At 38.1% G+C, this 18,429-nt stretch overlaps 1 protein-coding gene across 8 annotated transcripts in view; it reads left to right on the forward strand.

Annotated features, from left to right (window-relative positions):
- The window catches only part of PARD3 (par-3 family cell polarity regulator), a 581,236-nt gene that overhangs the window by 370,183 nt on the left and 192,624 nt on the right, over positions 1–18,429 (forward strand). For all 8 annotated transcript variants that reach the window (XM_063303447.1, XM_063303448.1, XM_063303444.1 and 5 more), the window contains 2 exons: positions 5,094–5,282; positions 10,758–10,928. In XM_063303447.1, the coding sequence (XP_063159517.1) occupies positions 5,094–5,282; positions 10,758–10,928 (360 nt within the window). The remainder of the gene's footprint in view (positions 1–5,093; positions 5,283–10,757; positions 10,929–18,429) is intronic.

The following is an 18,429-nucleotide window of genomic DNA, read 5'->3' on the forward strand; positions in this document are numbered from 1 at the left end:
ACATGAAATAGGAATGTAGTTGGCTGCCCATGTGTTTTCTGTAGCAGAAATGCTGTGATTTTGAAGCAGCAGTAACTTGGATATGAATGTGTGTCTAGTTGATCAAGTAATTAGTTGATCTAGTTGGATATGGATAACAAAACAGCTGATATATTATACATTGTAGAGGCAGGAATGTTTCTCTTAAATAGATAACATTTGTCTTGCACAGCTTAGAATATGCACTGTCCGTACGTGTGTGGGTTTGTGTCAACACACACATTCAAAACTGCTTCGTGTTTTAATTATCACCAGGTAATTGCTTAAATAGCAACTCCTGTTTTGAACAAACCATTCCTTTAACCATTTATAGTATTAAGCTAACCTTTCTCAGCCTAGTGCTTTCAAAATACATTGGGATTATAATACTCCAAATTCCCAGCCAGAATGACTTTTAGTCACACAAAGTTATACTGTGCCATAATAAAACAAGAGTAGGTCTTTGCAAGCTCAAGGAGGAGGTTCACACCCTCCCTCCTCTCATTTGTACCTGTTTCAGGTACCCTGTATGACTTAGTAGATTTTACTTAGAATTAATTGGGTCACTATAAGTCCTTGCTAGAAGAGAAGGATAATCTTTAATTTAAATCTTAATGTAGCACAACCTGGGATGCAGCTATGAGGTGTAAAAAGCTTACTTATGCATTCTCTGTCCAGGGAATACAGAACTGTTCCCCTCTATAGCTTTGAGCACTGCTTGAAGAGAATTCTGCCAGAACAAATCAAATTTGGTATACCTTGAGTGTAAAGTTTTCTTAGCTAGACTTCTTGTAGTCTAGCTAGGAAAAAAGGTAGAAATCTCACAAGCTTTGTTTATGTGCTTTGCCTCAAACAAAGAGTTTGGGGTATAGATAACACAGGAGAATTACAAGCCTGGATTTGCCCAGACTATCCCCTAAAAATCCAATTATCACATTTATATACCCTTCTCCACAGGACAGATATACTTGAGGCTGTCATTTCATCCTCTCAACAGACCTGTGAGGTAAATTAGGCTGAGATAGTTGTTAGTGAAGTAGGTTAGGCTGAGAGAATAGCTCTCTAGAGAAAGGCAGATCATACACTGATAATAATTGCATTTCAACTCATATATTGGATTCATGTTGTTCCAATTCAGTCCTGTCCTCTGCAGTCTGCCCTTTCAAATTCTGCTCCAGTGGGTGCAAAGGCCTTGAACTGCATTCAGTGCTACTTAGTTTTGGCTGCTAAATTGCTTGTGCAAGAAATCAAGAATTTTTAAAATCAATGTCACTATATTAAACAGTTTTTTTTAGAATGACTCAGTGCTGGCTCAGTCAAATCAAATCTTTATTACGATCATAGACCAGCATAGCAGCTCCGTCATCTCTCTCCTCAAAAAGGCTCATTAAGAGGGTCATGCAATTTGTTAGGCAGTGCTTGGTTAATATCCAGTTTTCAATGATGGCCAGATTCAGTGTGCTGAAGATCTATTCCATCCCCAAAGGTCTCACTTGCATTAGTACTTTTAATATATCTGCCATCTTTCTGAGTGAATAAGAAACATTATGGCCACTTGAAAGCATGCTTGAAGTTTCTGCTTTGCGAGGAAAATAGAAAAACACTTCTATAATAACCAGGGTGAATTGCTATATAGCAAGCTAGTGAGTTCAGCTGTTGAGTAAGTACAAAATGGATTGTCAGCCTGGTGTCCGCTGCTTCAGCTACTTTCCTCAAAATGACAAAAAGGATGGGGCTTCAATTGTGGTACTGCATCCACCATCTTGCTTTTTTCACCCCTCCCCCGACCCTGCTGTCAAAACGTATTTCAGCTGTTGCAAAGGTTACAAAGCAAGGGTGGAGAAAAGATAATACAAGAGAGCACAGGAAGCAAAAGTAACATGGAGTGAATGGGGAAGTGTGCTTGGGCTTTATTTGGTGTGATCCGGGGAGATGAGACAGTTGCAAAATTCACCCCTGCACTCCAGTGCTGTGTGTATCAATGGTAGATTTGAATTTGAGGCCAAGAAGTCACCTATGCAGATTATCACTCACCAAATTTTATTGCAAATTACATTCTTGACAGCTTCATTCAGCTGAAGTCATTTCAAGTGACCTTTTCTTTAGAACAGCATTTCTGAACAGAGTATTGTGAAGTTGCTAATTATTTTAGATATGGTATGCTAGTATTCCTGAGGGAGTTGCATCTTGTTCAGTCGTTGCTCTATATAAATTGATGGGGGTGTTTTTATTTCATTTCCATTGGTAATATATGATGCAATAAACTTCTTCTGAAGTTAATCAAATCATCAAAATAGTATCAGCCTGTTTTGACTGACACACTGAACTTGTTAATTTAGAGCATATCAAGGTCAAATGGAAGTTATTCAAATACCACATTTTACAATTTTGCTGGTGCTTAACTTTAAAAAAAAATCTTAAATATGAGAAAACAGTGCCTGACCCCTTAATTTTCTTATTCCCTTTAAATAGGACTTCCTATTCCCTTTCCTTCAGTTCCTTCTTGTTTATTCCAAAAGTAATTTGCAACTGGGATTTATTGGGGTTTCAGTCCAACCCATTCTGAAAGGCATCAGATTGGAGAAAGTTGCCGCATTAAGGCACTGAGATTCATCTCCAAAAGGTGTTTCAGAGCAGCAGGGATGAAAATATAGCCCCCACCTATAGTGGCTTAAAGCAGCCATACCTTTTAATAGTGCTAGATATTTTAAAATAGTTTTAAATGTTACTTCCTTCGCTCTCCGCCTCAGGCTCCCAGTATAAATAAATTATACTGCAAGTGTTTAAAATAAGTAAATAAAATATTGAAAAGGGATTACCAATTCAGTTATCAATTTTGACAACAGATGCAGCTACTCTCAAGTATGTTGAACGTCTTCTCAGAGTCAAATTGATTATGGCAGGATATAAATTTACTAAATCGATTTTTAATTTTAACTTTTGGTACTTTTTGCTATAAACAAACAGTTAAATGTATTTTTGTGACATTTATATTTTAAGCCATTGTAATTACTGATTTTGATGCATTTGTGCAGCCTATTCACTATGGTTAAGATGCTAGGTAAGGGATTTCATATGCAGTGCCTTAGCTTTTTTCCATATCTGTGTTAAGGTATAAAATTACATCAGTGCTATTGAGTGGTTAGCTTTTAATTGGTATTTTAAACTATCTTGAAATCCCTGCTTACAGCTTCACATTGTCAGTGAATTGCAGGGATTTCAAGATAGTTTAAAATACCAATTAAAAGTTAATATAGTTATTATAACTACTCTTTGTTCCATGAAAGGAGAATAGAGAATTTTACTATGGGGAAGACAGACTTTCAGGCCTGATTCCCAAATAGTACTGATACAAATAAATTGTTCTGGACTTTAACTGATAAGTAAATAAACCCATCTATTATAGCTTAGTGCTATTATGAATTAAATGTTACGGTTTGTTCAACAAACTCTGATTTAAGGATTCTAGCATTGTGTTATATACAAATCCTGCAATCTTCTAGTAGTCTCTTAATATTTTGGAAACGTTAGGTCTGTGGACCTCAGAATCCCTCCCCTCCAAATCATTGTGCAATAATTGTTATTTCTAGATGGTACAAATTAGTAATTAAATTGTATTCATGTTTTTATTTTAATAAGATTTGTAAGCTCATTTTCTTTTTTTAAAAAATCACACTTTCAGCTCATAATGATCATATAATGGATTTAGGAGGATAATTTATTTAACAACTGATGTACAACTTGGGGCAGGATGCAAGAGATCCCCTTTGAAGAAAAATAAAGTTTTGGTGATCAGGTTTAGTACTTCCCACCCCGCACACCCCAAAAAAGCGCTTTCTGCATCTGTGCATTCCTATGATAAAACAAATGGAAATACAGAGGCAATATGGTGGAATGTATTGGTCCTTGACCAGAGTTATGGGTTGCTCTAATGGGAAAATAATATTTTTTCTTCAGATTTATTTTTACAAGCAGAGAGTAGGGAAGGGAACTCTCTAGTTCTAATCTTAAATGCTGATCCAATGTTGAATTGAGTCATCAGAAATTTGCTCATCACATTCTGTTTTATTGTTAGCAAAGAAAGCATATTAAGCACAGTGGCAAACTTCTCTCCAGCAAGACATACATAAGTTTCCTAAATAAATAAATACATCAACTGGAGACACTTTGATGGCTGTATCTGCACAGTTTCCTTGTTAAGGCAGATGAGGAAGCTTATAGCAAATCATTTCTCACCAGACTTACCACATTCAAACAGAAGTGTAATCACAAGATGATGATATGCAGTGTGTGTGTTTGTTTAACGTTTACAACATAGTAGCAAAAAGTCCTATATCTTATCTTCATCACTGTATGTTTGGAGCATCTGTCCACATTATTTAGGAGGGTGGACATCTCTACTATTTATTTGGATCTAAGCAGCAGAAAGGAACAAAGAGTGTGTGAAAAGAGAACAGATGTGAAAGGATAGAAGACAAAGCAAAATGATACAAGCAGCTGTGTTGCATATGGTTTCTCTAGAACTCAGAGCAAAGGGACTTGCTGTATTTGAGATGTTTTTTTTTCTGTCATTTCTTTGATTATTATTAATAGTCCTAACTGAAAAATTAAAACAAGACAAACGACTAATGGGTATTATCCATTTTCTTACTGCTCAGAAAACATAGATATTCAAGTGCCACTATTTCAAAGGGCAAATGAGCTTGCAGAAAATTAGATTTAATACATCCAACAATAGCTTCCTGTTTGGAAACTAAGCAATTGTATTTTGTAATAATCCAGAAAGTGCCACACTTAAATGCATGTGTACGTATTCTCTTTCTCACATGCACACATGAGCACATGCATTTTTTCTCTTCTTTTACTCACACACATTGACCACATCTGGTTCTAGAAATTATTCAAAGGTGGTGGCAGATGTACCATTATCACAGATTTCCCTGCAGAATGTTAATAGGAATTATAGAAGTATTATACTTCAACCATTTTTCAAAATATTAAGTAGTTGTAGTTAAGAGATAATTGCAAACAAGAAATGTTTTTAAATAATAACACGTTAAATCTTTTTCTGACAGAAAGCAGAAGAAGAGGACCTTGTTCTTACCCCTGATGGCACCAGAGAATTCCTCACTTTTGAAGTTCCCCTTAATGATTCTGGGTCAGCTGGACTTGGCGTCAGTGTGAAAGGTAACCGGTCAAAAGAGAATCATGCAGACCTCGGCATCTTTGTGAAGTCCATTATTAATGGTGGAGCAGCTTCTAAGGCAAGTGTATTTCAAACATGTCAGATAATGTTCCATAATCCAGCATCTCTTAGGCAATCCACTATTGATTTCCTGTTATGCATCGTTCCTTCCTCCGTTTCCCAGTTTTCCATTTGAATAATTAGTATGATGATGATGATGATGCAGCAAATGCTATTTGCACTTTGGATGTTGTAAATATAATAATACATAGTTTACGTCTGCAATATGTCCAACTTTATAATGATAAGCTTTAGCAAAACTCTAAGGGCTTTGATATAAGGGGTTGGAAGTCTTTTGTCTGCCAAAATTGAATCAGCAACACAAACTATCAGAGCTGGATCCACACATTGTAGTAAGCAATATAGTAATTTATTTGGTTGATTTTGGCTTAACTTGTTGGGAGAAAGTAACCATTTTGGTTTGTAAGCCATGGCTTATGATTTGGTGTGAACCCAGCTGTTGTGACCTATTCAACATGGTTAATGCAACGTGTGATTCCACTCAGAGTGGCTCTAACCAGCATAGCAAGCTAACTACAGTTGTAATTTATTTGTAAAATTTATAGGCTGGTCCAATCTATCACAATTCTGAGTGGCTTACAAAAAAAAAACAATAAAAAATACAACGGAACAAAACCTGAAAAAGAAGAGCCCAGAGAGACAGCCCCAGCTAAAAACTGAAAAACTACATAGGGATCTGTTATCCATTCTGATCCCAAGGCCCGGGGGAACAGTGAGGTCTTGAGGGCTTGTTTAAATAAGGTCAGGGTGAGGGCCAGATGAATCTCAGGGGGACTGTTGTTCCAAAGATCAGGTGCCATGACAGAGAAGGCCTGCTTCCTGGGTCCCACCAAATAACACACTTTTGTTGATGGGACCCAAAACAGGCTAACTCTGTCAGAACATATGGGACAGGCAGAAACTACTAGGCATAGTAGTCCGTCAAGTAACTAGGTGCTGTGCTATGGAAAGCTTTATAGGTGATTACCAGGACCTTAAATTGCACCTGGAAGTCTACTTGTAACTAGTGCAATTCATGAAGCAAAGGTGTCACATTGGCATACCATGGCATGCCCAAACTGTCTGTGCTGGTGCATTGTGACCCAGCTGTACTTTCCAAGTGGTCTTCAAGGCCAGCCCTATGTAGAATATACTGCAGTTGTCCAGATGACAGGTGACCAAAGTATGAATGATAATATGGGTAGGATTTTAGAATACCAGGCAGTGCCATGATCACTCTTGTCCTTTATCATAAGGCTAGAGGGATCAAAAAGAGAAAGAAATCTGCTGAACTAACTTCATTACACATGTCAAGGTTGTGTTTATAATCCTTGAAGCCATAATTAAGTATTCTTTGCATATCTTCTTTCTTTTAGAGGGAATTATTTGCATCTAGGCCCTCTTCTGTCTTGCATTCTTTAAAATTAATTTATATAAGGGAAGAAAGGAGGCTCCAAAATTTAGTGGAACAATACTAACAAAAGCAGGATTAAAATAGCATTTCCATTTAGCATGGTATTATTATGAACAGATTATGATATTTATCTGAAATTCAGATGTAAATTATTGGAAAGTTATGTCTATGAATGATCGTTCGAAAGCTTTTGCAGCTGTGTTCAGATAATCTTACAGGTTGAGAATTAACGGTTCTCTACTGAACCCATAACTGAAGATGCCCCAAATGTCTTTAATCCTTTCCTAAATTTCATTGGATCTCAGATTACATTTTATACAACAAAAAATAATAATCCAGATTTGTTGGACCTCGTTGCATTTGTACAGGTATTAGGAGATCATCAAGTTGCTGGAGATGCAACCAGAACAATGCTTCATTAAAACATGTTTTTGCAATGTTCTAAAGTAACTATGTTCTAGGGAGAAGTGATTACATATATGAATTCGATTTTGAGGCAAAGTTTAAATTACTAATATTTAAATATTCATATAATATTTTTGAACACACACATTATTTTGAACTACATGTCTACTACATCGAAATTGACACCTGTTCAATGGAAGTGGATTCTCTGTGCCCTTACTATTGCCGAGAGATTAATTCTTCAGCATTGGAAAGACAAATTTATGGTCCCAATTACCCAATGGATTGAATACCTGATATTACTTGCAATTTATGAATGAGTTGCCTATAGACATGGATTATGTCTGGATGATTCTGATAATATCTGAAGCTGAAACTTCACTGCAACTCCCTCCATTACAGAGCACAGCAGCTGATATGAGGCATAAGATTATGGATAAACCTAGAGACTGATAACAAGGCTCAGTGGAGAAGTAACATCAGATAGTATGCTTGAAGATGCCAATAGAGCCACTCTGACAATCCCTACTACCACTATAACTCAAACCAATGAACTGGTATACACTACAGCCACTGTAATCCTGGAGATGCTTGGCTATATAATCAAGAAGAACCATAGTACATACCCCCTGAAAAATGAGGTTGGAGGCTAAGATCAAGGCAACCCAGAAGTTAGGCAGTTGGTGGAACTACAGAAGGGTGTAGAGATTAAGGATAAGACTTCACTACTTAAAAAAATATACCATCTGAAGACTGCTAAACAAAGGCTCACAGCACTGGCCACCAGGCTAAGGAGATACACTAGAGAAGCAGAGGCCAAGAAGAAAAATGCCCTGTTTTCCAAAGAACCATCCAAGGTGTATTCCCAATTGCAGTGCAGCAACGCAGTAATAGTGGAGCCACCAACAGCAGAAACGGAACAGTACTGGAAGAAGAACTGGGAGAAAGAGAACACAGAACACCAGTGCAAAGTGGCTTCAGGACCTGAGAGTAGACCACAGCAATTTCCCAGAACAGGAACCAGTCACCATCACACTTGATCTTAGCCAAAAGGCCAAGAGTATTTACAGATATACTAACCTTTATGCTCCCCCACATTCATCAAATGCTCCTCCCCCTCCCCCTAGATTTTATTTTCTTTCCTTTTTCCTTTTCCTCTAGACTTTTGTGTTTTAGCTTCTTATATTAGATTTTAATGTATTTTTTATTTTTGTGTTTTAGTTTTTTATATCAGAGTTTAACATATTTGTGTTTTAGCTTCTTATATAAGATTTTAATGTACCTTCTATGCTTTTAACTGACTATACCCCACCCTCCTTATGCTGGTCTTTGACCTTAATAAAGATTTGTTTGTTTAGTCACCATCACAGTAGCAGACATCCAACAACAGGTCAAGAACATGAAGAGCTGGACAGTACCTGGCCCAGACATGATCCACACCTGCTGGCTAAAGAAACTAACAGCAGTGCATGAATGCCTAGCAGCACAGATCAACTAGCTGCTAGCAGCAGGCTTCCACCCAGACTGGCTAACTCAAGGAAGGACAGTGCTGATCATGAAAGATACCCACAAGGGAACAGCACCGTCCAGCTACCAGCCAATAACTTGCCTCCCTGTAACATGGAAAGTCCTATCAGGCATCATAGCTGTCAAGCTACAGGACCATATGGGAAGCATAGCTCAGAAGGGCATTGGGAACAACACCAGAAGCTCAAAACACCAGTTGTTCATAGATAGAGCAGTCACCCAAGACTCAAGGTCTAGACAGACATATCTGAGCACAGCCTGGATTGACTATAGGAAAGCCTGTGACTAAGTGCCACACACATGCATCTGTGAATACCTGGCACTATGCAAAATCAACAAGACATTAAGGATCTTCCTCAAGAACTCAATGGGATTATGGAAGACAACACTGGATGCCAACTCCAGACAGTTAGCACAAGTGGCCATCAAATGCAGCATATACCAATGTGATGCGCTGCCCTGCTGCTGTTCTGCATAGGCTTGAATCCCCTCAGCCAGATAATCACAAGGACTGGATATGGCTACAAGTTCAAGAGTGGAACTACCATCAGCCGCCTCCTCTACATGGATGACATCAAGCTGTATGCTAAGAGTGAACGAGACGTTGACTGGCTGATCCACCTGACATGGATCTACAGTGAGGACATTGGGATGACATTCAGACTGGAGAAACATGGCTGGATGATAGTAAAAGAGGGAATGTAGACAAGACTGATGGGGTAGAACTACCAGTGGGCCACATAGCAGACATACAGCCAGATATAAGTACCTTGATATCCCACAGTCACATGGGAACCACAATGAGGAGGCAGGAAAGACAGCAACATCCAAGTACTACCAAAGGATAAGACAGGTCCTGAAAAGCCAGCTCAGTGGGAAGAACAAGATCACGCCATCAACATGTATGCCATGCCAGATCAGATACCCTGCCTGTGTAGTGAGCTGGGCAAAGGAGGACATGGAGGCTGCCAATGTGAAGACCTAGAAGCTCCTCACAATTTATGGCAGTTTCCACCCCAAGTCCAACACCTAGAGACTGCATATCATCCAAAAAGAGTGCAGGTAGGGTCTGTTGAGTGTCAAAGCCACTGTACTGGACAAAATGAAGCATTCAGGAGTACATCAGTAAGATGGCACCTAAAGATGAACTGCTGAGAGAATGCCTGAGGCAGCAGCAAACATGGGAGGAAGATCAAGCAAAGGAAGTGCCATGGCAAGACAAGACCCTGCATGGGATGTACCATTGATGGATAGCTGAGGTGACTGACATTGGGAAATCCTACCAGTTGCTGGAAAGGGCTGGACTAAAAGACAGCCCTGAGGCACTGATCATAGCAGCACAAGAACAGGCCCTAAGCACCAGATCCATAAAAGCAGGGATCTACCACACTAGACATGACCCAAGATGCAGACTGTGCAGAGAAGCCTCAGAGACAGTTCAACACATAGTCGCAGGGTATAAGGTGCAGGCAGGAACAGCATATACTGAACGGCACAACCAAGTAGCTGGCATTATGTACAGGAACATCTGTACAGTGTATGGGCTAGATCCTCCCAAGTCCAGATGGGAGATTCTGCAGAAGGCTGTGGAGAATCACAGGGCTGAAATCCTGTGGGACTTCCAGATCCAGACAGACTTGCAGGTACTGGCCAATCAACCAAACATTGTGGTAGTAGACAAATAGCAGAAGACAGCAGTGGTGATAGATGTAGTGGTGCCAAGTGACAGCAATATCAGGAAGAAGGAGTATGAGAAGCTGGAGAAGTACCAGGGCCTGAAGGAGGAACTAGAGAGGATGTGGAAAGTGAAGGCCAATGTGGTCCCAGTGGCGGTAGGAGCTAAGCTGGGAGAGTGGCTCCAACAGATCTCAGGAACAATATCAGAGCTCTCTGTCCAGAAGAGTGCAGTACTTGGAACAGCTACAATACTGTGCAGAACCTTCAAACTCCCAGGCCTCTGATAAAGGTTGAGGAAGACACATACTACCCATAGGGATGAGAAGGGATTTTTTAAAATTACATTGTTATTACTGTATTTTTTTATCATTCTTTTATATATATTTGTATTTGTTTTTCTCTGTTCTGTTTTGTTAAATAAATAAAGCAAATTTTTTTTTACTAAGTCTCATTTTTCTTTTTTCTTGTTAGGATGGAAGACTCCGTGTGAACGATCAATTAATAGCAGTAAATGGAGAATCATTACTGGGAAAGACAAACCAAGATGCCATGGAAACTTTGCGTAGGTCCATGTCCACAGAGGGAAATAAACGTGGAATGATTCAGTTGATTGTGGCAAGGCGAATAAGCAAATGCAATGAGGTAAGAAGCAGTGTGACTCTAGCAAAATATTGGAGGGAGAGGTTTGTTCTCCAATAATAGGAAACAGCCATGTCAGACAATGAATGCATCATTATTGTTGTTGTTGTTGTATGGGTAATCTACAATTAGATTCACAAAGGCTGGTGAAAACCTAGTAATTCAAGTCCTAACCAAGGACCTAAGAGTGATTAAGATAGCATCTGAGGATATAGGCAGTTCCAAGAAGGGTATTGCAAAATTGGGGTGTTCAGGTCCAATAAATGCAAAATTTCCGAATATTGAGGTAGTCCTTTAGGTATTTGTGTAGTCCCCCTCGGGGGAGATGGGCGGTGACAGAAATTTGAAATATAAATAAATTGCTCCAAGGGCTCCAATCACCATTGGTATAACAGCAGTTTTCTTTTTTCTTTTTATAAGCGTTCAACTTCAATCTGCAAGTCCCGGTATTTTGTGATTTTTCAGATTGCTTTTCCTCAATCATAGCATCTAATATAGCAACATCAGTGAACCAGGCTTTCTTCTTTTCAATGACTGTAATATCAGGCACATTATCTACAAGGTGCCTGTCTCTTTGGCTTTCAGGGTCCCATAAGATCTTAACCTGCTCATATTCCAAAACCTTCTCAACATGATGGTCCCAGTGGTTCTTGCTACATTCATATCCAAACTTCGGACAAAGTTTCCAATGAATAATTTTGGCAACTTGGTCATGATGCTGCTTATGGTCAGTTTGTGAAATTTTGCTGCAGCCGCCGATCAAATGGTTAATTGTTTCATCCTTTTCACTACAAAGGTGACATTTACTGTTGTTTGTTACATGATGAATTTTTTGCTTTCGTGCAATTAGTTGGCAAAGGTTGTTCTTGAGCCACTAAAATAAAGCCTTCAGTTTCTTTCTTTAACGCTCCTGATCTTAACCAGCTTCATGTGGGGTTTTTATTGGCTTTTCCTTCTATATCCTTCAAGTATTGACCACACATTGGCTTGTTCTTCCAATTAACGAATCAGTTTTTGATTGTTTCTTTTCTATACTGAGCCTTCACCTTTGTTGTTTTCAGAAGCTTTCCTTGATTGACTTCCTTCAATAAGGGTTCTTTGCTTTTCTTAATATAGTTATTCAAGTCATGTTTTTCTTCCACAGTTTGTTTCACCTGTAGGAGTCCTCTGCCACCTTCGGCTCTTGGTGAATACAGACTATCAATGTCTCTTTTCAACTGTAAAGCATGATATATTGTCATTAGTTTTCTTATTTTCTGATCCAAGTTATCAAGTTCCATCTGGGTCCAGTCAACTATTCTTGCTGTATATCGTATAATGGGGACTGCGCAGGTATTAACTGCTTTGATTATATTTCCACCATTTAACTTTGATTTCAAAATCTTTTGAACTCTTTTAATATATATATAGTAAGCTTCCAAAACTCCCAAATATTTGTAGCCTCCTTCTGGTGCTACTGCCTTTATCAAATCTTCATTGTCAAGCTGTATTCCATCATCTTCAACAATTTTGCCTGCCTTTATGGCTATAGTTGCACACTTGATGCCAAATTGCATTCCATTATCTTCGCTGAATTCTTTTGTGCTTTTTAGCAAGGAGTCCAGTTTAGCCTTCATTTTCCCAAATAGTTTTAAGTCATCCATATAGAGTAAATGTGAATTTTTTTCTCCTTTTTTAGCCAATTCATATCCACAGTTTGTCTTGTTCAAAATTATTGTCAGTGGGACCATTGATAGTATAAAGAGTAAAGGTGATAATGAGTCACCTTGAAAAATTCCATGTTTAATTTCAACTTCTAACTCTTCCCCATCAGGCATCAGCTTCATTCGCCAAAACTTCATTGAAGTATTCATAAATTGCCAAATGTTTTTGCTGATTCCAAAAATTTTGAGACATTTCTCAACTCAACTATGTAGAACAGAATCGAATGCCTTTTTATAGTCTATCCAAGCTGTAAACAAATTCATTCCTCTTTTTTTCAAATTCTTCAAAAACAACTTGTCAATCGATAACCGGTCCTTTGTTCCCCTTTGTTTTTGCAGCACTCTTTTTGTTCTACGTGGAGTAAATCATTCCTTTTCAGGTGGCTGTAAATTTGATTTGCAATTATGCCTGTAAGTAGCTTGTATGTTGTTGGCAAACAGGTTATGGGTCTGTAGTTTCCAGGCTCATTTCCCTTCTCCTTGTCTTTCTGAATTAGTTGTTAACCATTCTTCATTTTCTGGTGCTTCCAACACTCTGTTTATCTGGTCTGCCAATCTTGAGTGTAGACTTGTCAGTGATCTTAGCCAGAATCCATGGAATTCATCTGGTCCAGGAGCACTCCAGTTTTCGACCTTCTTTGATTGCTTTCATACCATTTCCTCAGTTATCGTAATATTTTCCATGCTGGGTACTTTCACTGTGTTTTCAACTTGCTTGATCCATGTTGCATTCCTATTGTGACTCCTGTTGTTTTTGCCCAAACTTGTCCAAAATTTTAGGGCCTTTTCTTTGTCAGGCTTTTCATTATCTGTGATTAATTCTTTCCCATTTTTAAGAGTTTTGTAGAAGTGATGCTGATTTGCTCTAAACTGTGAATTTTGCTGGAATTGGATTATTTGATTGTCATATTGCTTGATCATCTCTGCAACAGCCACAACTCTTTGTTTCAATTGTTCTACAATCTCTGCAATTCCTTTGTTCTCCAGGTTGTACTTCACACACAGGCTAGTTTTAATTTTCTTATTCTTCAAATTTCCTTGCCGCAGATTCTTCAAATTGCACAAATCCCTGCAAATTTTATTTATCTTCAGTTCCAAGCAGATTTTCCATTTAGGTTTTCCCTACTTAATGGCTTCATTCCTTTGTATTTTAAGTCCCAATTCTTCAATATTTACATAGGCTACGGCATACATCAGCTTTTTTTGGTTAATGTTTCAGTTGGAATAATTTTGACAGCTTCATTAATATTCTTCACTATTTTAGCTAAACTCTTCTTGTTAATTTGATTCAATTTTGGCAAACTTGTTATCTCCAAAAGGAAATTAATATAACTTCACTTTTACTACATTTTCATGGGCTACTCTCAGAAATTTTCCTTTATCAGGTGTTTTAGGTTGCTGCAGTGTGTTTGTACTCATTTGAATAATGTTCTTAAACAGCTCTTCTTGTGGGAGGTTGGGCTGTTACTCTGGCAATGGAGCACTTGGTTAGTGTGGGTTGTTTTTCGATAAACTTGTGTTTCTAATTTGCCGCCGTTTCCTCTGCTGATGAGGATATCCAGGAAGGGTCGTGCGTTGTTGTTTTCTTCTTCCCTTGTGAATTTTATTCCTTTGAAGATGTTGTTGATTGTCTCATGTGTCCTCAATAGTTCTTCCTTTTTTATTATGACAAAGGTGTCGTCTACATACTGGATCCATACTTTTGGTTGTATGTGTGGGAGTGCTGTAGTTTCTAGACACTGCATTACAGTCTCTGCTAAAGAAAAAGGAAACAGAGTGCCTGTACAACATATTTCAACAAAATGGATACCCATGGAACTTTATCAAAAAGCAACTGACCACTCAACACAAGCTATGAAAAGGATAACACTCCCATACATCAAAAACATCTCAGAAACAACCAACGGACTACTACTACCACATGGCATCACTGTAGCACATAAACCAACCAAAGCCCTCCAAAACGTCTTAAGTAAACCAAAAGACCCAGCAGCCCAAGAAGAAAAAACAGGAGTCATCTACAACATACAGTGTAAGGATTGTCACAGCCACTATGTAGGACAGACAGGCAGAAGACTAGCACAGCACATCCATGAACACCAACTAGCAGTCAGAAGACACGATGGAAACTCCTTAATCTCACAACACATGGACAGACTCAGCCATTGTTTCAATTGGGAAATTGAGCATCTGAGACCAAGCTAAATCCAAAAATGCCAGGGAATTCCTGGAAGCTGGCATTCAGACAAATCAGCCATCACTAGACACATAGAGATAAATCACATTTATACACATTCAAAAGAGACAATTAAAAAGAAGGAGGAAGGAAACAAAAAGAACAAAAAGCAAGGAAATAAGAAGACCAGAACACATCCTTTCCAGCAGCCTACACCCAGATAAGCAGGGATTAACAACAAACAGGCAGAAAACAATACCCCAATCAAGGACTACCAAGGAGAAAATCACACCCACACCAGCACTGGCAGGGCAAGCTACTGTATATAAACAGGGAGCAAACCTCACATTCACTAGCACTAGTGATGTTACTCAGTCAGGTAATAAACCGTCTGCAAGCAAACAGCCAAGCTCAGAGAGCACCAACGACTCCCCCTAAATATATATGCCTAGAATGATTTATTAGCACTTGGTTGTAAAATCTTACTGTTATATACATTATGAGTAAGTTCTAGGCAAGACTCAAAATCTCCAAATGGCTTATTGTTATCTTAGTAGCCAAGATAACAAGGGTGATATATGCACATTATAGTGCAGGGATGTCTAATTTCATTATATACTATGACAATAATAAACATTTATACTCTTGTGTTCTGTGTGCAAATGAAGGTAAGTGTACTAACATCAAATACTCTAAGAAACATAATTGGCAGGCCCTGAATTCTTATATGTATATATTCCAATGCATTGTCTCAAGGCCACCTCAAGATATTTCATGACTTGTAGAGAATCAGTAAGTGGTGAAGAAACTATCAAGATTTGGCAGAAGATCTCACAAGCATCTCTTCTTGGGAATAACAGTAACACTGATTATGATGGTGGTGGTGATTTAAATAACTAAAAGTTTTCTGCCCTTTCATACCAAAAATCTGTTGTTTGAGCTAATTACCTTGTTTATCTAGGGCCCAGCCTTATGCAGTCTCAGAAAGAGGGTTTTCAGTGAGGAACTTAAACTTTGTGCCAAATAAACTAGCTAGACTCTATCTAATTTAGGGCTTATGAATAAAATATTTGCGATCTGAATTGTAGCAGCAGAAAAGCTGCTTTTAGTTAGTCTGCATTATTAAGAGAGAAACTGTCTTCAAGGCATCAGAGCACATTTTTGCTGTGAAAAATCCCACCAATGGTTGTTGAAATTGTTATTTCTGCTGTTTGGTATGTCACTAGATTGGGTTAGTGTTGGAAAACAATGAGTCTTATCAGGGTACTGCAACCATAATGAAATATGAAAGATTGTGTTAAACTTGCTCACACTGTCTTTCACACACACATTCTGAATTCAGAGTGCTGTAATTTTGTAAGCCTGGATTTGAATCATGAGGACAATTGGCAGTCATGCTGCTAGAGGTGGAATTTTGTTTGGAGAAACTGCTGTTGATAAACTGAAAGTTCCATTTTCTACTTTTAATCCAGGAGCTGCTTTTTCATTTATATTAATTATACTATGTAATGTAGTCTGAGATTTAAATTGGAATGTCTTTGATAAATATTACGATAAAAGGAAAAAACCTGTAAAGATAACTTAGAAGAAGTTCATAGAAAAAAAACACCCTCTAATCTATATTTTAGATCTTCCTCTATAAGATGTTTAAAAACTTCTTTCAAATTATGAAGAGAGTGCCAAGGAAAGTTAATTTGCCCTAAATAAATAAATGAACGTTGATAGTGTTTTGAGGGGAAAAGTTGCATCCAGCTCTTTGTTTCGCTGTTTAGCCTGCTTTTCCTTAAAACTTATTCCAATCTTTGCTGTTTGGCCATACTGCTTGTACCACATGCCTTCATTTGAAAAGTCCTAGCTTTCATTTTTTGGCTCTGAGAATCCAAATGGGGCCAGTTGAATGGTGCATAAAATGATCGTTTCTAACACACTTCTGTTCCAAGTTCTCTAACAGTCACAACTTACCTGCTTGTCAGTGTTTATAGCTTTCATTCCATTAGCCATCAGACAAATGATAATTAGAGCAAAGCTAACAGGGAATCTTAATTTTTCCACTAACTGCTTTTCCAGGAACACATTTTCTCATATATTATTAATAGAAACTCCTGGCAGGGATATTGCTGAAGTGTCTATGACTGTTTAACTATCTCTTTATCATTTGTACAGATAAGAACTAAACCAGTTTCAGACAGAACAGGCATTATTTATCAAGTACCCTGCATTTTTAAGCAGGTTTTTCTTATCTGGATGATAAAAGATCATGCAATGAGGTCCTGTTTCCTTTTTAAAGCATGACATTGTCTGCATAAGGACCAAAGAAAAGTCCTAGGTTGTGGACAGCTTGCTTGTACCAGTCTGAATTGTATAATTAAGATTTAGTGGCTTACAAGTGGCTAAGAATACAGCTATGATTGAGGCTGCATTCCTTGCTAGCTCTCATGGCTTTAAAAGAACATAGCAGCACTTGAAGTAGACTCATAGATGACTTCAACAAAATAATGATTTAGTAAGGCTTATAAGTAAGAAATGCATGTTTAAGATGTCAAGACATTTAGAAATGTCATAAAAATGAAACTCTGTGTCCTAAGATTGGGGTGGTTAACAAATCTAGTAAATAAATAATAGTAGCTCTATTCTGGGACACCTGCCCAAGAAGGTGGAAGGAGGCAGCTTAGAACGAAACTGTTGTTTCAGTCCAAGGAGCTGCCCAGCTGCAGCTCTCAGAGGGATGCATTGGGGGAACTTTATTGGATTTTTTTCTCCATGGCCACTGACCAGATCTGACCCTTTTCTGAACTCAGTTTTACCTGTGACAGTTTCTTTCTCACAGCAGATTTGGTCTTATTCTTTTCAGACAGTTATTATGCTAATAGATAGACAAACAGTTGAAAGATCTTTCAATGATTTTCTTATAACATTCAGCTGGGCTGGAAAGAATAGTAAGTGCTAGGTGGTACACCACATTCTTATTACCAGCTTTTCTTTTAAGCCTGAAAGGGCTCCACATATATTTCTCAGTAGTACTTAGCAGTGGTATAAATTGCAGAAGTATGAGAAACATGCTAAGAGACATAATTATAGGACTTCTGATATCAGGGGGACTGTGGCAGCTCCAGATAGCATCTACAGAACCCCCAAATAAAGTATTTTGAAAATTAAAAAAAAATTTTTTTTAAGTCTTGCCTTACACCAAATTTTGTAAGATTTTGGCACTTTCACAAGTTGTGTGTGATCTTAGGAATGTGAAATAGCCAAAATCTTGTAAAATTGGGCAATCTCTTAAAATGTTGACTGTTCTACTTTTCAAAATTACTATTTTTTGCAGCCTGTGTTTATTGCACAAGACTATGTGATGGCATTCAGCACTTGAAAACATTGCTAACCTGTGCTATGCTATGTCTACCCAGATCTGGGTTACAAAAATCTGGATGAGCACTGGACAATAGCAGAGAGTTTAATGTATCGCTTTGATTCAAGTTCTACACAGCTGGAAAAGATCAAAGAAACAAGAATGTGAGAGGGTTCCAGCTAAGTTATGGTCCAAACAACAGACCAGGAGGCTGAACACTTTGCTTTGATATTTACACAATGTTGGTTTATTATACAAACTTACAGGTTTCCCCTTTTC

The sequence above is a fragment of the Candoia aspera genome, chromosome 4 (genome assembly GCF_035149785.1).
Source record: "Candoia aspera isolate rCanAsp1 chromosome 4, rCanAsp1.hap2, whole genome shotgun sequence".
NCBI classification, from domain to species: Eukaryota; Metazoa; Chordata; class Lepidosauria; order Squamata; family Boidae; genus Candoia; species Candoia aspera.